This window comes from Macrotis lagotis, chromosome X (genome assembly GCF_037893015.1).
Source record: "Macrotis lagotis isolate mMagLag1 chromosome X, bilby.v1.9.chrom.fasta, whole genome shotgun sequence".
Classification (NCBI taxonomy): domain Eukaryota; kingdom Metazoa; phylum Chordata; class Mammalia; order Peramelemorphia; family Peramelidae; genus Macrotis; species Macrotis lagotis.
The window spans coordinates 637,214,590-637,234,208 of NC_133666.1; the positions used below are offsets into that span (position 1 = coordinate 637,214,590).

General features: G+C 38.9%; 1 protein-coding gene across 1 annotated transcript in view; it reads left to right on the top strand.

Annotated features, from left to right (window-relative positions):
• The window catches only part of NCAN (neurocan), a 52,171-nt gene extending 46,649 nt beyond the window's left edge, over positions 1–5,522 (top strand). The window contains exon 15 of the mRNA XM_074200028.1: positions 4,645–5,522. Coding sequence (XP_074056129.1) covers positions 4,645–4,796 — 152 coding nt within the window. The 3' untranslated portion in view covers positions 4,797–5,522. The remainder of the gene's footprint in view (positions 1–4,644) is intronic.
• The last annotated feature ends 14,097 nt before the right edge of the window (positions 5,523–19,619 follow it).

Consider the following 19,619-nt stretch of genomic DNA (forward strand, 5'->3'; position numbering starts at 1 on the left):
TTTACAAGCCTACAGTTTCCTGTGTGATATCCCAGATGAAAGTGATGATCAAACAGTCATAAAACAAAGTTATCTCTGTCACATCTTTTAAGAAATATCGAATCGTTTTGACAAATGCACAGGAAACACTTTGTTGGAAGAAAACCTTCAGAGGAGTACTTGCCTTCTTGGATCAACTGCTATTTCTTTCTAGTCTACAATGGGGCCAGGGAGAACAGCACCTTTCAATCAAATGTGACATGATAAAGATGTGGGTGTAGAATATCCTTTACAAAAGCCTACCAGGTTCCCTTCTCAGACTTTCATCTCAAACTTTCTATACCTGCTTTCTCACAGCATGTCTAGAATTTAACCATTAAAAAATTTGCAGAAATAGGAAAGTAAGCATATGTGTCAATATTCATTGATATGAATTATCTTGTCACTTTTTGATGAAAGTTGTAATTATTTAAATTATTAAATGTAAATAATACATTTAAATTAAATTAATTCAAATTATCAAATGTAATTATTAAATTATTTAAATTACATTTACTTTTTTTAAGTGCTTACTATGTGACAAGTATTCTAGTAAGCTCTGGGAACATAAGGAAAAGCAAAAATAGTCCCTGCCCTCAAGGAGCTTTCATTCTGATGGGGAAAGACAATACGCATATATCTAGGCACATGCAAGTTACAGTAGATGGAAGGCAACCTTAAAAAGGAAGCTGAAGGACCCAGGAAAAGCCTGCTTTTGAAACTGGCATTTTGAACTAAGACTTGGAAGAAAATCAGGATTCTAAAAGGTAGAATAGGGGAGGGAGAGTTTACAGGGTAGGAGAGCTTCTGTACTTCAGGGATCCCAATTTCATTCATATGCATGCTCCTTCCACCAATATAGATTCTACACCCTCTCTGGCTTTATACATCTTACATCCAAAAACATTTATCATTGCTTGGTCAACCTGGTAAAGAATTTCTCAACAATTTCCCAGACTGGTCCTTGGACAATGGATGTGTCATCTGCCGCTAAACCCAAACTCAACATTTTTCTGGTTTGGTTGGACACGCCAACTTCATCAGCCTTAAAGTTCTGTATAGATGATAGCTATTGCTGGTGTCCTCATCACCGTAACCATTACAGTTATTATCATCGCTGTTGAGGACGACAACCTTCAAGAACCTAGGGTCAATCCAAACTACACTGAGGGATCTTTTAGATGACATCATCATCATAATCATCATAGTAGCGGCAGTGGTGGTGGTGATCGTATAGTAGCAGCAGCAGCAGCAGCAGCAGTGATAACATTACAATCTATCTCCCCTTCATTTTGGGTTCTAATATCACAGTCACTGTCATATTATATGTGGAATTAGACATTGTAGCATAGAAAAAACAAACCCCAAATAGATTTTTGTTGTTATTGATTAGTTGTATCCCATTCTTCATGACCCTATCTGGAGTTTTCTTGGCAGAGATACTGAAGTGGTTTGCCATTTCTTGTTCCAGCTCATTTTACAGATGAGGAAACTGAGGCAAACCAGTGACTTGTCCAGGGTCACACAATCAGTATCTGAGGCCTAATTTGAACTCAAGTCTTTCTTACTCCAGGACTAGAAACTGCTCCAAAAACAATAAGGGCAGTTGAATTAATTTAAATCTTATATATACACAGAGAAGGTCCATTCTGGAAGCATCGCAATGTGGAGAATATTGTCAGAAAGCATAAAGGCAGCTAGGTAGCTCTGTGGATAGAGCACTTAATCTCTTCCTGGGCCTGTCATCAGAAAGAACTGAGTTCAAATCCAACCTCGGAAAGTCACTAAACTTCTCAGCCTCTGTTTCCCATCTATAAAAAGAAGCTAGCAGTAAATTGTTATGAAAATCAAAGAGAGTTAATATTTGTAAATGGCTTTACAAATCTTTAAGAGCCATATAAATGTTAGCTTTGTTATTATTCTATCTGAAGGAAAGGAAGATACTAAGAACTTGAGGGAAGAAATCAAAGACATTATAATTCCTCAGAAGATAATCAAGAGGATACCACTAACTATTGACTCGTATTTATGCCTGCTTTCTCATTTCTAAATACTGTTGAGAATAATCTAGATACATACCAAAGGTATCCTTGGCAAAGTTATGAGAAGGGAATAGTCAGGGTTGACTGAATGGTGTATATCTCACTGTATTAATTTGTTGTTTGTTAACCCAATGGAGTGAAATAGAATCTCAAAGATTCTCTCCCAACAAGGCAAAATCATACATGATTTCTTGAAAGATGCAAAAACAGACCACTCAGATTATTACTTTCAAGCAGAACTTAAAACAAGAAGTATGTTTTCTGATGAGTATTTGCCAACTTTGCCATAGAGGATGTCCAGCATAGTACAAGTGGAAGAGGCAAGGTCCTCCAGATGTCTCTATTTGTAGATGATGTTGGATTTACTATATAAAGCTTGGGAATGTGAATGGATAATGATTATTGTCCTATAATTTTGTCCATTGAGCTGGTCCCTCAGGACATATCTTTAGGATGGGCAGTGAACTGAGCCCAGAATTGAATAGGAAGGGGTAGCTAGGTGGCACAGTGGGTAGAGCACTAGTCCTGGAGTCAGGAGAACTTGAGTCCAAATCCGAACTCAGACACTTAATAATTGCCTAGCTGTGTGATCTTGGGCATGTCACTTAACCCTATTGCCTTAAATAAATAAAATTTAAAAATAAAAGAATTGAATAAGAAGAGGAAAGTAGTTGGATTGCTTTGAGGATATTGTAAGCCACTTTTAATGACTCAACACCCATTCCACATAGGATTATTGACTTAAAACTGGAAAAGAACTTAGAAGCCACATGTTCCTCATCTGTAAAGCAAAAGGGATGGACTAAGACCCTGAGAGATTCAGTGACCTCCCATAGGCAACACAGGCAAGAAATAGCAGAGTCGGGAATTTGAACTCAGGTCTTTTGACTCCAAATCTATCATGTCCCTCATTGTACCAATTTAATACCATACCACAGGATCTGAAGAATCAAAATTGTAGGTCACTCAAAGGGCAATGAATTAAAAGATAGTTGATTGGTTAGAGCAAGCTATAACATAATACTCATGAAAAATTGTAGAAGTAAAATAAAAGAATTGTATGACCAGAAAATGAGATGGGACAATCAGGTGGCAAGCAATGGCTCTACTCGATCTCAACTGAATCAAAGGAATGCTTCTTCACCCCCTAGAATGTTGGGTGGATCTCTATAAAGAATTTAATGGTGGATACAGATGGAAGTAGGAAGCTAGATGGCACAGTGGATAGTGTACCAGGCCTGAATCAGGAAGACTCATCTTTCAGAATTCAAATCTGACCTCAGATGCTTATTAGCTATGTGCCTTGAGCAAGTCACTTTGTTTGCCTCAGTTTCCTTATTTGTTAAATAAACAGAAGAAGAAAATGGCCAACCACTCCAGTATCTCTGCCAAGAAAATCCCAAATGAGATCTCAAAGAACTGGACGTGACTGTACAACAACATGAACAGAAGTGGAGCAGGGTCAGAAGGCAGGAATCGGGTACAATCTACATCCCTTGAGAGAGAGAGCATCTATGGTGATAAGAGATCTGTAAAATCAGTAGTACTTCAAAATGTCAAAGTATTGATAATAATTTTGTGTGACTTCTCCAACCTCATTTTCCCCAGTCAAAAAACAAAGTGGTTGAACTAGAGTGAGGCAGGTTATTTTACTGAAAAGAAGAGTCAGATTCAAATCCCAGTTACTAGCTAACTGTGTGACTGGGCAAATCATTTCATTCATAAGTCTCATTTCCCTAATTTGTCAAGTGATGATAATATTTGCCCTGTTTATCTCACAGAGTTGTTTCGAGAAGTGTTTAGCAAACTTTAAAGCATGTTAGAAATGTGAATTACTGTTTTCATTCTTGGGTGATCTTGAAAGATATTTGCAGTCTTTGTTCTAAACTCTGACTTTTGTTTTTATTATCTAGAAGCAGGAAAAAGTTTCATGTGTTGGAACAATGGGAATGAGATACAGAATCTAATCATTCCAGTTTTTAATTCCTGCTACCACAGCCTTCATTTCATACTTTATTCATTTCTCCATCCCTAATCAAGGTCACCCCAGAACAGAGGTTATCATGATGAACCAGATGCCAAAATAATATTCCCAAAGCACCAATATCTAACCACTCCCTTGATTAATAATTTGGGTGACTCTCATTAATATATCTTCCTGCGTTCAAATCTGGCCTCAGACACGTATTAGCTGTGTGACCCTGGGCCAGTCACTTAATGCTGTTTGTCTCAGTTTCCTCATCTATAAAATGAACTGGGGAAGGAACTGGCAAACCACTCCAGTACTTTCACCAAGAAAATCCCAAATCAGGTATTAAAGAGTTGGACACAACTCAAAATGGTTAAATAAAAACAACAAAGGCTAATCATCCCCCCCTTTAATTAAATAGTTTTTCAATCATATTGGGGAGAAGGGAGCAGAAGGGAAGGTAGATGAGTTTAGCTTATCTTATACACTAAACAACTCTTTATCCACAGAGCAAAAGTTAACTTCAGGTTAAGCACCCATGTGAATGATCAAAGTCTAAATTCACAGGGTTTGAAGTAAAGAGTTTTGCCCATATTTGTTTCTCTGTCCTTATAGCTCGCAGGTCACACCGCCTACGACGTCATCACCACCACCACCAGCAGCATCACCACCAGCATCGTCACCACAAATCCCACAAGGAGCGGAGAAAACACAAGAAACACTCCAAGATAGACTGGGAGAAGGAGGAGGAAGATAATTTCTGCTGATGGGCTAAGGCATAAGAAGCACAACCCCGGTCCCCACTCTGACAGATCCCTTTCTCTTTCCTAACTTCCTTTGTAAAAAGCCCTACATCCCTGTTTTTCACCCCCACAAGGTTCTCCCATCCAACTGAAACATGGTCTGGCCCCCAACAGACTTCTGGTATAATGTCTTAATCAAAGGAAGAACAATCAGGAAGGGTGTATTATGCTTTGGTTTGGTCTGCTGTTTACAAGGCTAATTGTTTATTTGTGGTAAGGGAATATGGCACACAAAAATATGTTTGAATTTACTTTCATGAATTCCTTTTCCCCACTGGAAAACCAAGAACAGCTAACACACAGATGTGCCAATGGCCCTAGTCAGAGCTGAAATTTTACCTAAAATGATTGTTCTTGGGAAAAGAAGGAATAGAAATATATACATAATTTTGTTGATTGTTCTCCCTCATTATGGACATTAGCTAATGTTATATCTTTATGACATGACAGATACACATCTGCACTGCACACCTGTGCATCTGTACATCCTATTTTGGTCTGAATATAAGATTCAACAATTTTTTTAATCATAACCTCCCAATTCTTGTAGTATATCACATCCACATATCCATACTCACTTGGTTACTCAAAATACTCCTAACCTTCAACTAGAATGGGACATTACTTTTAGAATGTCATAGGGGTGAGATTGATTTATAGTCAGGGTTGACCTATATATTCAGAGCAATATGACAAATGATGGGAGGAGGTTGGAGTACATACACAAACTCTAGAAGATCCCTTCCAACCCTGAGATTCTATTATTTTAAGACTCAGAGGCTAAAACTCTAAGACATATTAAGATTCCATGATTCTGAGAATCCCTGGATCGATGCTATGATTCTGAGTTTATTTGATTCCCAGATTCTGTGATCTATTATTCATATTGTCTTACGAATATATGATTCTAAGATTCTGTGATTCTGAGTTTTTAAGATTCTATGCTTTTAAAACCCTGTGCCTGGCAGGTCAACAGGATGGCTTGGATAGGCAGGGCCCTGATTCCTTCATCTTCAAGATGTCCAAGATCTGGACAGCTAGCCAGGCATGGATACTCCTTGCCAGTCTGAGGAGGGGACAAGTTTGTCTACACCTCTACCCCCATTCCTCCTATGGAATTGGCATTGATAGTCTCCCAGATCGAATCTTCACCCCCTCCCAGACCCTTCCTTATTCTCTCTCTAGCCATCCTGCCATTTCCCACCCCACCACCCCCAAATCCCCCACACACACCTTGCGCCCATTTCCAGCGACTGGCTGGTTGAATAGAAATGCATAAAACTCAAAGTAGCAACACCCACCTGTGATCATATATTGTAGAAAGGTTTGCAGTATTGAAAACAAAAATCAAAAAACCCACACACGCTTTTTTTAAAAACAATTTTTGTTTGTTTTTTTAAAACAAAGATGTGAGAAAGAATGAACGTTTCTCCCTGTCCAGAGAAGTCCCCTCTTTACCCCCAAACTTCATTCCAGTTTTTAGCTCAGAACCATAATGAACAGAGCAGTGAATTATACCCAATATGAAGGGAATTGAGGGCAATGACAAACCCAAGTATCAAAGCCTGGGCCACTGTCTTCATTGAGTCCAGAACAAGACTGTGCATAGCCCTCGGCTTGGGTCTCTGTCCAAGTCAATATAGGTATATTGTGGCTGAAGGACCAAATGTAGGATCATGGCCCTATGCCAGTAAGAACAATGAACAAATCCAGTATTCTGGATTCTGTTTATATTTCCTGGCTAAGAAGAATCATTTTTTTAACTGTAAATTTAAGATTAGACTTTGATCCTAAGTTTTAATAGGAGGAAAGTGTCATCTGAGCCTGGGTGCCTACTGTGGAAATTTGAACAAAATCGCCTTTATCACAGAAGGCTCCCTGAAAGATGAGGCAATCATAAAACACTGGGATGTGTGTGGTAGGTGTAGGGGTCATGATACCTAGCACTGAAGGGGAAACAAAAATAAATAAGACATGGTATCCCACCTTCTGAAACTTACTTGACAATAGATGTACAAACAGGACCCTGATTTGGGACTTTTCTCTTTATTTTTCCTGCTGTGGACATTAGCTGTCATTCAGTTTTTAAAAGTGGTCATATCAAGCCACAGTCTGGTGCTGGTTCTGTCCTTTTCTTCCAGGAGAGTCTATAAGTTTCCATTCAAAGCCTTTTCTACATTTAAATGAGACCAGGAAAGGATGTTGATGATTGTTCACCTACCCACCTTCCCTTCTTCTCTTTCTCTTTAGATTTACTGTAACTTTGGTCTCTTCTTAGCCACAGCCTCTGGTTTTTCTGCTGCCATCTCATGGTCCCCTCCCTGGCAAGGTTGGGGGGGGGGAAGTATTTCTCTTTCTCTCATTTTTTTTCCTCAATGGGGTTGTTTATTATCTTTGTATGTGGATGCGTGGGTGTGCCCGTGTGTGTGTGTGTGTTTGAAAAGCTTTGGACTCAGCTGGTTTTGCTGTGACTACAGTGTTCCGTAGGCCTGTGGTATCTGACACTGTGCATTGGTGTGCTCTCTTGGACATTTTAATAAATTTTTTTAACAGTTCAACCCTCTTGTCATCACCTCCTTGGCTCAGCAATCAGAAGTGGCAATCATGCTATTACAGGTTTCTGGGGGCTGGTAGTTCAAGTTTAGCTTGGTTGGCATCCCTCAGGTGCTTGCTTCAACACTCAATGTATTAATTAGTCATAGCATACTGGAAAGAGTTCTGAATTTGGACTTGGGAGATCTGAGTCTGCACTGATCTTGAAAACCATTTTGCTTCTCTGAGATTCAATCTGCAAAATAGGATAATATCTATATGACAGAGGGGTTTGTAAGGAAAAGGCTTTATAGTCTTTAAATAAATTATATAGTAGTATATAGATATAATAGACTATATAGTGATGGATAAATAGATATAGTAAATAGACTATATAAAAGCAGTCCTTATGTAGAAAACTGAGCAGTCACTTTCATGTTATTAGTCTGAATAGGCCAGATTTACTTCCCAAATACGCCTCATGTAAAACCATATTGCAACTAGATTCATGTTCTTACTCACTTTTTTTTTTTGCAAGTCAAACAGGGTTAAGTGGCTTGCCCAAGGCCACACAGCTAGATAATTATTAAGTGCCTGAGACCAGATTTGAACCCAGGTACTCCTGACTCCAGGGCCGGTGCTTTATCCACTGTGCCACCTAGCAGCCCCTAACTGGGTGACTCTAAACAAGTCACCCAACCTTAGTCTCTCTAGTCTCTATCAATTTTCTTTTTTTTCTTTTCTTTTTTTGTTTTTAGGTTTTTGCAAGGCAAACGGGGTTAAGTGACTTGCCCAAGGCCACACAGCTAGGTAATTATTAAGTGTCTGAGACCGGATTTGAACCCAGGTACTCCTGACTCCAAGGCCGGTGCTTTATCCACTACGCCACCTAGCTGCCCCTCTCTCAATTTTCTTATCTGTGAAAGGAAATAATAATAACACTTACCTTCCAGGGTTATTGAGAGAATATTTGCAAATCTTAAAGTGCTCTATAAATATAGCTATTATTGATTAATTTGCTGAACACTCAAGGAAATAGGGATTTGTGATAAAAACTACTCTAAGCAAGTGAATAAATCATTTATAATAAGCAAGTGAAACAATGAAGCCTTAGAGAATCAACACCAGATTTATTCATTTAAATATGTGCATAACTTTGGTTGAAAAAAATCTTTTAAAATATCCCTAATATATATTTTTGGAGACTGGTTTTATGGCATAAGATTTTGGTATTTATATCTAGTCTCTGTAATTATGGACAAATCTATTATATTTCTGAGCTTCAATTTCTTCATTAATAAAATAGGAGGAGGGGCAGCTCAGTGGCGCAGGGCTAGGTGAGCAGTAGATAGAGCACCGGCCCTGGAGTCAGGAATACCACGGTTCAAATCCGGTCCCAGACACTTAATAATTACCTAGCTGTGTGACCTCGGGCAAGTCGCTTAGCCCTATTGCCTAACTCAGATAGAAAGGGGGTCACTAAACCATGCATGAGGATACTTGTGAATCAACATAATGACTTAGTTTTAAATGTAATATTATTATTTACCATTTGATTGCATTTTTATCTTGTTAAACATTTTCCAATCTACATTTTCATTGGGTTCAGGCCATACTCAGGAGACTGCTGACTGTTTTATACATCTGGTATAGTAGACAGAGAGCCAGTCTCAAGTCCTGCTGTCCTAAGTTCAAATCCCACTTCTGTCTGCCATGTGACTGTCAGTGCCCCAGGGAACTTTAAGAAGATTAAAAAGAAGAAGAAGATATAACATGCAGAGATGACACAGTTCTTCCTTAGCAGAGGGTGTCCTTTATCAAGAACTCTTGCTATGGACTTGGTACCTACTGCGTACCATATGAGATGATCAATCAATCCATCGGTATTTATTAAGTGCCTATTAAGGGTTAAGTGTTGGAGATACAAAAAGAGGCAAAAGACAGTCTCAAGGATCTAAAGACAATCATTAGCAAACTTTTAAAGAACTAAAGAAATGCTAGCTATTGTTTATGCAGAGGGGATCCTAACCTCTTAAAGTCTCAGAGAGATGCTACAAAGCTGAAAAGGGCTTAAATAAGGGCAGTGTCAGTGTCTCCTGCCCAAACACTAAGTTAAGAGTAGAAGGAGACACTCATCACCCAAAGGTTAGGCACCAAGGGCTGACCCATTTCAGAATATCAGATTTCATCAGGAATCCCCTTTTTGATATCTCTTATAAGGGATTACCAAGCATCTCCTTGAAATCATAAACCATAGAAGGATCTGCTGCCTTTCTGTGGTATGTTTCCAGAATGCAACAGAGATCTTCCCCTAATTATTTAACCTAATAACCACTAGCCACTTCGCTTAAGATGATTTTTTTTTAGGTTTTTGCAAATGGGGCTAAGTGACTTGCCCGAGGCCACACAGCTAGGTAATTATTACGTGACTGAGGTCACATTTGAACTCAGGTACTCCTGATGCCAGAGACGGTGCTCTATCCACTGTACCACCTAGCCACCCCTGGATGATTCTTAAGGGCACTAATGATACCATTAGAAGAGACCTTGAAAGTTTTGCTAAGGCTTATGAAGTCCTGGACAAAGAATAGAAATTCTCTTGTCTGTGTAACCGAGACATTATACCAGCACTATGTTTCTATTTGAATTGTCTTAGGAAAATTCTGAAGATCACACCTAGGCAATATAACATATCAGACACTGAGATTTTTTTCTCAAGTTAAACTGTCAAGCATTTGAATTCTGTTGCAGAGAGCTCAACTCTATTGGGCTGGCTACATTGTTCAAACGCCAAGCACACGACTGCCAAAAAGACTATTTTATGGAGAACTGACAGAAGACAAGCACTCACAAAGAGGTAGGAGAAGCATTACAAGGACACTCTCAAGGTCTCTCTGAAGAACCTTGGAATTGATTGTGAAGCATGGGAGATACTGGCACAGAATGGCATACCCACATCAAAGAAGACACCAGGTTCTACCAGCAAAGTTGAATTGCAGGAGCTCAAAAGAAATGTGAGATATACAAATTTAGAGACACCTTTACTCCAAATGCTTATGTGGACTATTTATGCCTACCTGTGGTAGAACCTTCTAAGCTCATATTGTTTTAATCAGCCATGGTCAGATACACTGTACCTTGATTCCAACATAATCATATCATTTTGGTCCTCTTTGAAAACTAACCAACCAATGGAAGGTAGAATTCAGCACAGTAAGGCAGATTTGGGAAGTAAGTAACTGGCTAAGCATATCTTGACTGAGGGAAGGATTTTGGATTTCTGGGCCAAAAATTAAAACATAAGAACAATGAGTTCTCAGTCAGGGATGAAATGTCCCTAACAAAGTCTAGTAAAAAAAAGTCCTGTGAATTTAATCAAAAGGGTTTTAAACTGAAAAGGGACCAGGGAGGAAGAAAACTGTTAACATGGATCTAAGAAGTCTGGCATGACAGAGAATAGCATGCACATCATGGCAGGAAGACTAGCAAAAAAAAAGATAAGCAATTCATTGGAGACAATAGCCTAGCAAAGAAGCAGCAATGAAATTTCCATTTACATGTAAATGTCCAAAGTGTGGGTAGTGAAAAGGATGGACTAGAGATTCTAAAGACAGAAATTCAATTTAACCTCATGGACACAAGATGGGATAGGACTTGTGACAAGAATTTGGGTCAGAATAGATCCAAGGGGTACATGTGGGCAGTATATTAAGAATATGAACAGGAGTTATGAGCAATATAAATGGAAGATTCATAGAAAATGCCTAAAGCTAGTAGTATTTCCATTTCCAAAATATTAAAAATGAATTATGTGTTATCAAGAAGACTTATAATAGTATTGGGGAGATATGAAAGCAGGTTTAATTTTCCTTTACTTTAATATTTCTCAGCACCTCCTTTTTCCTGGAGCTAGTCCATACCTCAAAGAGGTCATTAGTTTGGGAAACGGGCTATATCCAAGGAAACCTAGAACCTAAAGCCAACCCTGCCTCAGATCGGAAGTCTATTCAAATGCTATTCTTGTTCAAGCCGGAGCCCAAGACTGCCAGTGGAGGTTTTGGACAACTCATGGCATGTAATTAGCACTTTGATGATATACTGAGTCTGGGAAGGTCAACCAAGGGTCTTTTACTGACTTAAGTGCTTCATCTAAAGTTTTAGTTGGGATCCTAGGACTCAATATTTGTTCTGTCATTAAAAGAACAGTGTTTGGAACCCCAGAACTCAGTTGCAGTCTCAAGAGATTTCAGTGCTCTTAATTCCACCATACAAAAGAAAAACTGAAGTTCCTATGGAATTCTGCTGGGCAAAGTTCTACAATATCGTAAGAGACAACTAGGTAGTCCAACAGATAGAGCACCAGGCCTGAAGGCAGGAAGACATGAGTTCAAATTCAGTCTCAAATTCTGAGCAAATCACTTAACCTCTGTTTGCCTCAATTTTCTCATCTGAATAATAGAAATGACAATAGTACCTACCTTGCAGAGATGCTGTGAAAATTAAAAGAGATAATAATTAGATAGTGCTTACTATAGTGTCCAGAACATAGTAAACACTATTATTATTATTGGCAGAAGTAATAGCACTCTACGTCAATCAACCTGGTCTACACTAGTCTATGTTCTCCCTTGTGAAATTTTGAACTTCTGATCTTGGATTAAATTGTTCTCTTTACCTAGAATGTCTTCTACCCTCCTCTATGACTGTCTAAATTCTAGCCATCTGTTAAGGTCCAGCTCAAATCTGACCTCCACTTTAAACTTTCCTCAATAATCCCAGCAAAAGTGAATTCTCATTTTTGAAACCTACTCTAGCACTTATTTCATTTAATATAACCATGTACTATTATCATAATTATAAAATTTGTTGTCACAAATAGTCCACATAAGTATATATTATATTATAAAAATATAAATGTTTATATTTATATAAATACATGCATGTTTATATATAATATACATATAAAATAATAAAAATATTATAAAATGCAATCTCCTGACCAAAATTCTAAAACTCTTGAAGAGACTATGTCTTATCATTTCTGTTTTTCTCACAGCACACAGTAGTGAGGCATTCTGCTCAAATGGAAGATTGTTTACTAAGTATACAATAGAATAGATTCTTTTCCAAGTAGGAATTGAACTATAGTCAACTCTAAAATTATGTGATTCTACAACTCATAACTTCTAATAAGACATATTCATGTGAGATGATCTAAGAACTTTAGAAGAGAAACAGTAGAGAGCATCTGGAAAAAAAGATCAACAGAAGGGGAAAGTGAGGTGATGCTGATTTTTAAGTATTCTACAGACCATCTGAACAGAGTGGGGAATTAGATAAAGAGCTTAAGGAAAGATATCACAGGGGCAGCTAGGTGGCACAGTGGATGAACCACCGACCCTGAAGTCAGGAGGACCTGAGTTCAAATGTGCTATCAAATACTTATTACCTAGCTATGTGACCATGGGCAAGTCACTTAATCCCACTGCCTTCAAAAAAAAAAATATCACAAACCTGGTACTGACCAGGTATAATAGCATCTATTGGCACTCTCACTACCAATTTCAGAAGGGTTAATAAATTTGTAATTTGCCTTAGAAAAAATGTGATTTTTCAGTATTTGAAGAAAGTGAAAAGGAAAATTTCTAGCATGAACTGGATTCTGACCAACAAAGAGAAAATGGTTTTCACAAAGTGAAAAAGACAAGAACCTAAGGAGCAAATGACCATTCCATGATTGAATCAGTCCAACTAACTTGAGTTTATTTAGTGCCATCATAGAATTCATAATATAGAGAGAATCTAAATATGTTCAGCCTAATATGCTCCCAAGATTTTGAAAGAGCAGATTTCAAAGAGTTCAGGGAAAGGATAGGTTATATCCAATGGTCTAATATGCTGAAAAATTCAACTTGAGAGTGAATGGGTCACTCTCAAGAATGAAATTGTGAATCAGAAATATTTTCAGTGAGTAGAAAACCAAGATATTGCCTAAAGAGTCTAATTTGGAAACACAAAGAACTCCTTAACAAATGGGAATTTAAAGAGAGGTTAAACTCCCAGGTGGCATATTCTAACTAGCATTCATATAATGTTTTAAGGTTTGCAAATTGCTTTACATACATTAGCTCATTTGATTCTCTTAACAATCCTGCTAGATAGATATTAGTATTATCCCCATTTTACAGATGAAGGAAGTGAGGTAAGTAAAGAGGTTAAGTGACTTGCCTAAAGTCACATAGCCAGAAAGAATACAATGAAAAAAGATTTGGATCTTGTATTGTAACACCTGTAGCAGCTGCCTACTACTGTCTATTAACCTAATCCTATTCAACAGTAAGGTAAGTCTCAGGAATCAAGGTTTCAAATCTCTCCTCACCTTGGGCCTATATTTCCTTCTTTGAAAAAGTGAAGGGTTTGGATTTTCTGATTTCTAAGCCCTAGGAGAAAGGGTCCTATGATCTTATGAGTGGATGTATTGGGGAAGGGTCAGGGTAATTTTCTGTCTCTCAGCTCTGCCTTTCTTGGAATCGTGTTGCCCCCTTATCACTTTAGCACGAGTTCTTGACTTGGAGGGTCTTTGATTTTTTTTTTTTTACATTTGGATAACTTCCATTTCAATATAATTGGTTTCTTTTGTCATCCTGTGTATTTTTTTATGAATTTTGGATAAGTAGTATGTCAATAAGCACATTATAAATATTTTCTCATTGAATCTTCACCATAACCTTGGAAGGTAGGTACTATTATAATCCTCATTTTTCGATTCGGGAAACTGAGGCAGACAATGATTACGTAATTTGTCTAATAAGTAATCCTGAAACTGTATTTGAACTCATATCTTTCTGATTCCAGGACCAGCATTCTATCCACTGCACCATTTAGTTGCCATTTAAAAACATTATTCTGGAAGGCTTCACCTGAGAGACTACTAAAGGAATCCAGGAGACATGGAAGTAAGGACTCCTAAAGTGATTAGTGCAGTGATTAGCTATTATCTTCCCTGCCTCCTCCTTGGATCTGCTATAATTCACTGAGCCCTAGTCAAATGACCTTGGTAGAATGAGGTCATTCCTCACAGTAACTGACAGAACATTCTTAACTGTTTGCTTTATGATTTGCATTAAAATGATGACAGCAATGAAATAAATAATATATAATAAAACGCCTACCTGGCAGATCTGGTTTCACAACTTCTCTCAACCCCAGACAGACCCCAGACAGTGCACAGGCTGAATTCTAGAAAAGGTATATTTCAGCTTGTTCAGCCTCTCCACAGCCTCTCCTTCCATGAGTAAGCAAAGGAGTATAGTCAATACAATATATTCCCAAATGATGTTTAAGTTCCACTATTCAGGATGAATGCTCATCAGATAAAACAAGAACCTGGGTCTCAAATTCCTGGACAAGGTACAGGGCTCCAGTATAGAACTTGGGGTAGACTGAAGCTCAGAAGTCTGCACCTTTGCCCTTTGGTGTTCTATCTCTGGTGTGCCCCTTCGACCACTTCTCACCCCAACAGTTCATCCATTCTGAAATAAAGAGAAGAGGTTCCATGGCAGCCCCCACCACAGAAGAGTTTTTATCATTTAATTCTGGTAGTTCCCTTATCCTGGTGGCTTTGGCTTAAGTCTCTAGTGGTCAAGATGTATGGAATTTAGTTGACTGAGGGCTAATCTTGGAACTTGTTGAGAGAGTACTAAAGACCTGAATTCAAATCCTGTCTCAGACACCTATTAGATGTTAGCCTCTAAGTCAGTCATTTCACCTCTCTCTCTTATCCTCAGTTTCCTCATCTATAAAAAAAAAAGAAAAGAAAATAGCACCCACTTCACAGGATTGTTGCAAAGTTGCAATGAGGTAACAGAATATAAAATCTCTGCAAACTTGAAAGTGCTATTTAGCCACTTACTCTTGTTATTTTTCTTCACATCCCTCTCTCCCTCTAGGTCCTGTATCTTGTTCCTAGAACCTCTCCCTTGATCACCACATTTCATCACTTCTGTTTGTACACCTTTCCCTGACTGCTCACCGGCACCAAAGCCCTGCCGCACCCACTTTGCAATGGACAAGAGAGATCTTACATCTAAAAGACAGAAATAGAGACAAGTCACTAAGGATGACTATCAAAGACTATCATAGTCCAATTAGGGTTGTCAGGACCGGTAAAAACCCATAACAACAGAGAATACACTTTAACATCAATTTCTATGGGAAAATGTCAGTGGACCACAAGCTCAATCTGGGTCAACTGTGTGCTATGGTAGCCAAAAAAAAAAACAAAAAAAAAAAAACAGATATTATTTTGGTATGCTTTCACAGGCAGAATGTCCAGGGTCAGGGAAGTCAGAATCCCCACTTCTCTACCCTTGCCAAGTCTCATAGTGCTCAAGTCTGGACATCATACTTAGAAAAGATGTTGACAAAATAGATCATGTCCAGAAGAAAGTGGCTAGAACAGAAGGATTTGAGAACATGCCAGATGTGAAGGTGGCCAGGTGAATAGAGACCTACGCATGGAGTTAGGAAGACCTGAGCCCAAATTCAGCTTCAGTCAGTTACTAGCTGGGTGATCCTGGGCAAGCCACTTAACCTGCCTGCCTCAGTTTCCTCATTTGTAAGAAGATAATAATAGCCCCTGCCTCCTAGGGTTTTTGTGAGAAACAAATGATATAACATGTGTAAAACTCTTTGAAAATCTTTAAGAGCTATAGAAATTATAACTATTAATATCTGCCAAAGGAATTAGGCATGTTTAGCAAGAAACTATCGAGACTCAAGGGGAGGAAGGTGAAAAAGCTGTATTTGTTCTCCTTGGTTCCAGAGGGAAGAACCAGGAATAACAGATGAAAGCTGGATAGAGACAAGCTATTTGTTATTGTTGTCATTGTTAGTAACACAACAATAACTTAATTTTTTTTTAGGTTTTTTTTTTTTTGCAAGGCAATGGGGTTAAGTGGCTTGCCCAAGGCCACACGGCCAGGTAATTATGAAGTGTCTGAGACTGGATACCATAACTTAATGTTTAAAAAAAATTTACTTAAGACTAGCCATGGGATTAAGTGACTTGCCCAAGGTCACACAGGTAGGCAAATATTAAGTGTCTGAGTCTGGATTTGAACTGAGGGCCTCATGACTCCAGGGTTAGTGCTCTGTCCACTGTGCCACTTAGCTGCCCCCTCAGTAACTTACTTTATATGTTGCTTCAGAGTTTCTTATAATTTTCCTCACATCAACTCCATGAAGTGGGTTAAAAGTATTACTACAAATAATCCTTATCCCCATTTAACAGATAAAAAAACTGAGACAGAGATTAAATGACATACACATGAGCAATTAGTGTAGGTCTGATGTGGGTTTCAGACCCAGGTTTCTTTCCGTTGCTGGATTCACTTCATTGGTTCTATTTGTGTTCAAAGTAAGAAAAAAAAACCCAACTTTCTAGCAATTAGATCCAAACAGTAGAATGAGCTGCCTCCAAAGATAGTAAATTATCCTTTATTTTGTATCTTCAAGCAGAAGCTAGACTTGGGCATTTTTTTTAAGATTAACCTTTTTTTAAAAAAATCATTTATTTAAGGTGATGGGATTAAATGACTTGCCCAAGGTCACACAGCTAGGCAATTATTTAGTGTCTGAGGTCAGATTTGAACCCAGGTTCTTCTGACTCCAGGGCTGACACTCCATCCACTGCGCCACCTAGCTGCCACTAGACTTGGGCATGTTAAGGAAATCCTTTTCCTTAATCCTTTTTCTTCTTGGTCAGATCCAAGTTGTATTAGATAACCTCTGAAGTTCCTTCCAGCTCTTAGAGAGGGAATTCTGTGAATTCACTTTCAGTTCCTTTAAATATTTGAGTAAATTTGTATATTTAGTAAATTGCACTCAAATTGCATTAAATTCAAAGGAATCTCACTTTAAAGATGGGTTCTATTATCAAGAGACTCCTAATTTCTGACCAAAAGTTATCTTGTTTGCTTTGCCCACAAGTTTCAATTCAATTCAGCCACCTTTCATTAGCTGTGTACTTGTGTTGGTAATAAGAAGACAAAAATAAAATAGTCCCGGTCCTCAAGAACCTTACATTCTTCTTGGAGAGATATGATAAGTACCCAGATAAGTAAATACAAGATAAGAGACAGAGAGAGGGAGGGAAGAAGGAAAGGAGAGAGCAATAAAGAGAGAGGAGGGAGGGAGGAAAAGGGGAAAGAGAGGAAGGAAAAAGAGAGAAGGGGAAGGAGGGAATCAGAAGTAAGAAGGTATGGAGAGAAAGATGGGGGAAGGAAAAGGAGAGAGGGAGGAGGGAGAGAAAAGGAGAGGGATGGGGAGAGAGACAGAGAGAGAAGAAAGAAGAAAGGAAAGAGAGAAAAAGAGGAGTGGGGCAGCTAGGTGGCACAGTGAATAGAGCACCACCAGCCCTAGAGTCAGGAAGACCTGAGTTCAAATCCAACCTTAGATACTTAATAATTGCCCAGCTGGCTGACCTTGGGCAAGTCACTTAACCCCATTGCCTTGCAAAAACTTTAAAAAAAAAAGAGGAGGGAAGGGAAGGAGGGAGAAAAAAAGAGAGAGGGGGAGAGAGAGAGAGAGAGAGAGAGAGAGAGAGAGAGGAGAGGGAGAGAGGAGAAAGAAGTGAGGAAGAGATAAAGAGAGGAAAGGGAGGGAGGAAAGAGGGAGAAAGAAGAGGAAGGAGGAAGGGGAAGAGAGAGAAGAGAGAGAGAGAGAGAGAGAGAGAGAGAAATAGACAGACAGAAAAAGAGAAAACATAAATAAACTGGAGAAATGATGAAGGCTTCCTAGTGGAGACTGCTAAGGTGAACCATAAAGGAAAAGTAGGGCAAAATTAGTAGAAAATGTGTTCTAAGCATTGGTGATGGCTTGTATGAATACATACAAGTAAGAGATGGCATAGGAAGTCTGGAGATTAGCAACTAGTCCAATTTGGCTGGAATATAGAGTGCACCATGGGGAATAGTGAGGGAAAAAAGTCTGGAAATGATGCTTAATAATGAGAATTCCCTCCCATGAATTGAACCAAATGCAATATGGACTGGTACAGAGTGCTTTTCTCACATATCTAGTAGGGAACCCCACTAGGTATTATTATCCTCATTTTTTAGAGAAAGAAACTGGGTCCCAGAGAGAAGTGACTTTTGAAACTAAGATCACATGGATCAGAGCAGGAGCTGGAACTCAAAACCAGGCCACCTGACTGCCACCAGGACACAGGCTTTGCCTTCCTGATTAAGATAAAGATCACAGCTGCTGGGCTGCTTGCCCTCTGCACACATGCTGACCAAGGGCAGGAGAAAGTCAACTCTGAATTAAAAATCTGCTGTGTTTGGAGCATGGGGAGGGAGGAAAGGAAGTCATTAGTGCAAGCTGGCTCTCTTAGAGCCAAAAAGAGAAGCCCAGCTGTTAGCAGCATCCACAACAAAGATCTACCCACCCACATCAGTGAATGTCCAAAGTCAAAGCATCCTTCCCTAGCTTCACCTAAAGTACCCCTCCATCTCAAATCCAATGCTATACAACAAGCATTTAACAGACACTTACTATTTGCAAGGCACTGTGTTTGACCTTGGGGACACAAGGACAAAATGAAACATAGTCCCAGTCCTCAAGAAGCTTATATTCTACTGGAGGGTTATACATGTATAGATAACTATATGCATAAAAAATTGAGGACAGAACAATAACAGCTGGGGGTCATCAGGAAAGGGATACTTTCAGGGAAAAATTATCTTATCCCTCTTTGGACTCTAGATAATAAGTGATATTCCCTGGCTTTGTTTTAAAAGATCAATTAGAACTCTTGCTCCTAAATCCAACAGCTCCATGTGGCCACCAATGTTGAACACATGGAGGCAATAATCACAGAGAAGGTTCTTCCATTCCTTCCCAGTCTTGTACACTGCCACAAGTTGGGAATTCCATCATTTAACATTAATATGAGTGGGGCATTTTTATATTTTTGGGACCACAGTTGGAACCCCTAATATTCTCCAGTGCCCCCTTTCTATGATGTCTACCCTTTGTTCTCAAAGAAGATCATGACATCGAGGAGGTGATGCCATGACAAGCATGTGAATTGGATTTGAGTGAAGGAGTGCTGTACTAAGTCACCAGTTTCGCTTTCTCCTCCAGAGTCATCCAGATCCAGTGACCAGTTATGAATCAGGATGACTGGAGATGGCCCTGGATGTGAGGCAATCAAGGTTAAGTGACTTGCCCAAGGTCACACAGTAAGTGTCA